This window comes from Nanorana parkeri, unplaced genomic scaffold, assembly GCF_000935625.1.
Source record: "Nanorana parkeri isolate BGI_ZX_2015 unplaced genomic scaffold, ASM93562v1 scaffold1397, whole genome shotgun sequence".
Classification (NCBI taxonomy): Eukaryota; Metazoa; Chordata; class Amphibia; order Anura; family Dicroglossidae; genus Nanorana; species Nanorana parkeri.
The window spans coordinates 157,134-160,263 of record NW_017307665.1 but is presented as its reverse complement, the minus strand read 5'-3'; the positions used below and the strand labels follow the sequence as shown (position 1 = coordinate 160,263).

General features: G+C 40.9%; 1 protein-coding gene across 1 annotated transcript in view; it reads left to right on the top strand.

Moving 5' to 3' along the window:
• The window catches only part of TUBD1 (tubulin delta 1), a 14,747-nt gene extending 12,159 nt beyond the window's left edge, over positions 1-2,588 (top strand). The window contains 2 exon segments of the mRNA XM_018569786.1: positions 1,168-1,351; positions 2,486-2,588. Of these exon segments, the coding sequence (XP_018425288.1) occupies positions 1,168-1,351; positions 2,486-2,588 (287 nt within the window).
• The last annotated feature ends 542 nt before the right edge of the window (positions 2,589-3,130 follow it).

Here is a 3,130-nt window from a genome sequence, read left to right as displayed (position 1 = left end):
CCCCCCCCCCCCCTCCCTAAACTAGTAAGTTCTAGCTAATCTTTTTGTATGCTGTTCTGGAAGACTTGCCAGTAACTAAGCAAAGAGCACTAGGATTGACATAAGAATCAGTACTGTGAGCAGTGTCCAGAACTGCTGAAGGACACTGAAGTGTCAGGTCCTTACTATGGAAGGGAGCAGTAGAGGCTGATCCTTGTCAACCTTGTAGGTCAAAAGGTGCTTTGGGAGAGGGATAGGGCTAAGGAGGAAAACGACTAGGCCCAAATTGAGGTAAGGCTTCTCATATTTATAAACCCAAACAGGAAGTGCTAATAAGGGTCACAGGCACCCAAATGTGACCAAGTCATTCAAGGCAGACAGTGGAACCAAACTGGATGATCCACAAGGTTGTTCAGGAGCCACAGCAGGATTGAACTTCCTCTTGGCTGAATGGTAGGAAAAGAAGCGTGCACATCTCTCCACTTGTGGATGACAGTGACGGTCAGTTCCCTCAGCCTTAATCATTATTGCATTAAAATGGAGGTGGAGGTAATTTTAAAATGGTCCCCACTGATACCAACTGTGAGGTAGCTTCTGGTGCTTCAGCCCAACTAGCCTTATTCACTAGGTGTGTCTGGATATGGAGAAAGCTCTGTGGCTAACTAACACCATACACAAAGGTCTGGAAAGCACCACAATGCAGAGCCCAATGTCCAAAGTTCAAATACCAGCCTAGTCCTTCAATCTCCAGTTCAGTGGGGTGCAGTTACGGCTTTCCAAGCTGTTGCTGAGGATACGCCAATCCAGACAAATGTAGAAACTAGCTCAAGCAGTGTAATTAAAGTCTTGATTGAAGACACAAGCAAAACACTGAGGCATGGTGGTTGGAGGTATTATACAGAGACTGGCTTAATGTTTTTCTCAGTGCCCCAACCCCCTGAAGGTGGCAGTATAACCTGACTGTTTAAGAATCTTTACAATTTTTCCTGTCCCTTGATGGACAATACAGAGAGGCTGTAGAGGACAAGTAAATATTTTCAGCTGCCTGCATCTCTTGATCTTCTCATTGCTTTGTGTGTTTCACTAACAAATACAACTTATGTATTGTATTCTCTGTATACAAGTTATGCTTCCCTGTCCAGCAATGAACATCAAATTTTTTTTTTTTTTGTGTCCTTTTCATTGCAGATGGTTTTCAAGATCCAGCATTGTATACATCATGGTTATCACCGGGTGACGCATTCACAAGTTGGAAAACACCAAGAGCTTTCAACAAATATGAGAAGTCGGCTACTTTAGTGAGCAATAGCCAGTGCTTGCTAAAACCTTTGGATACTATTGTAGAAAAAGCCTGGAATATGTTTGCATCAAAGTAAGAGGTTTCACTGTTTTGTTGCTCCCTCTTCCTCCCTTTTGGGCGAGGAGGGGTAATAGGTTTCCTGGATGTGCTTTTACAGCGGTGCATGGTTACTAGCGCCCGGGACATGCGGTTCCGGGCGCTAGGCAGGTGTTTGCTTTTTCTTTCCTCTACATCTAGCCCTGCTGTGGGCAAGCAGGGCTAAATGTAGAGTAGGGAAGCTGCCGCTTGTTTTATACAAGTGATCTGGGTGGCTGTACTGCCGCTCAGATCACTTGTAGCAACCTGACTGCACTGACCAATGAGAAGCACTTCTTAGCACGATTAAATACGATTTTTAGATAAAAATTTATTTTTTGAATCACGACAAATAGATTGTCGTGAGGGACAAGTAGATAGGGCCCCTAATTTAGTCCTTGGACTATTTTTTTGTTTTGTTTCCACACCTCTGGCGTGTAGCGTATATTTTAAATGGATAGTAGAGAGGTACAGTATTATAGTTTGGGGGGGGTCAAAAATTAGTTAGCCAGGACTGACAAATCTTAAGGTATTTTCCATGGGTGTCCAATTTTTATAGCTGTGATTTATTCTATTCACACAGAGAACAAATTCTTTGCACATGAACAATTAGTTACTTGGTTTTGTCACAGAGCACACCTAGGTAACTTTACTCGCTTAAGCAAAATAAATATAGACAGCAGAATCTAATTGTACCGGATATAGCCTGTTAGTGCCACCTGTATATATCTGAACATGGTAACTATATGAGGAGCAGTTTCATAAATCTATTTCCCCAATAGCAAACACAAAATACGTGTCCTTATTGTCAGTAAGACAATTTTGCCTCTAAAATTAAATTCCCCACTATCTGCACTTCTTTTTTTTAGTTAAACATGAGAAAACCCCACTATGTTTGTCGTGTGTCCCATCCACACAATATGCCTAAAAGTAAACCTACCTTTTTAGAGGAAAGACTACAAGCTGCTCATAATTTTCATAGTGAGTCTGTCCCTAAAGGAGTTTCCTCTTATCACCATAAGAAGCCAGGTTTCTATTTCTTGCCAAGACTCCTGTCAAACAGTAACATCCTGAAGTTTGTAACTGTACTTTGTAATCATAAATATTTTTTGTTTTTGTTTTTACTTCCAGAGCATATGTTCATCAATACACAAAATATGGCACTGATGAAGAAGAATTCCTGCAGTGTTTTACAACCCTTGAGCAAGTTATTTCCAGCTATTCCAATCTATAATTTTTTATGAAAAGTTCTTCTACAAGAAAAGCTGCTAAATTCCGAGACTATCACTTGACACCTTTTTAACAAAATATTTAATTATGTAAAAATCTTATTTATTGTTTATTATATTCATTTTTTAAAAACTTTTTTGTGTGTTTTGTTGGTAGCACATTCAGTCTGCAGCATTTTCCACTAAGCTCACTAAAAGGATTTTATGTGAAGGCCCATTCAGACAGTTGCAGTACAGTAATATGCAGTAAAAAGTGCCTTTTGACTGCGCATGCTACTCTAGTGTGATCCATGTTTGGTCCCCTGCTACCCTATTAAAAAAGAATGGGCTGCCGTTACGCAGCTCACAGTAACAAATTGCATTAAACTAGGGCTGTAACAACTAATCGATTTTTCGATTTGATAATGAGAACCATTGGCAACAATTCTCATCATCGATTAGTTGATTTTCGATTAGTTGCTGGTGCTTTGCTCCTCCGAGGCAGCGGGGACACAGACCATTGCAATCGGCACCAGCCGGGAGGAGAGACTGCGGTGACTCTGCATTC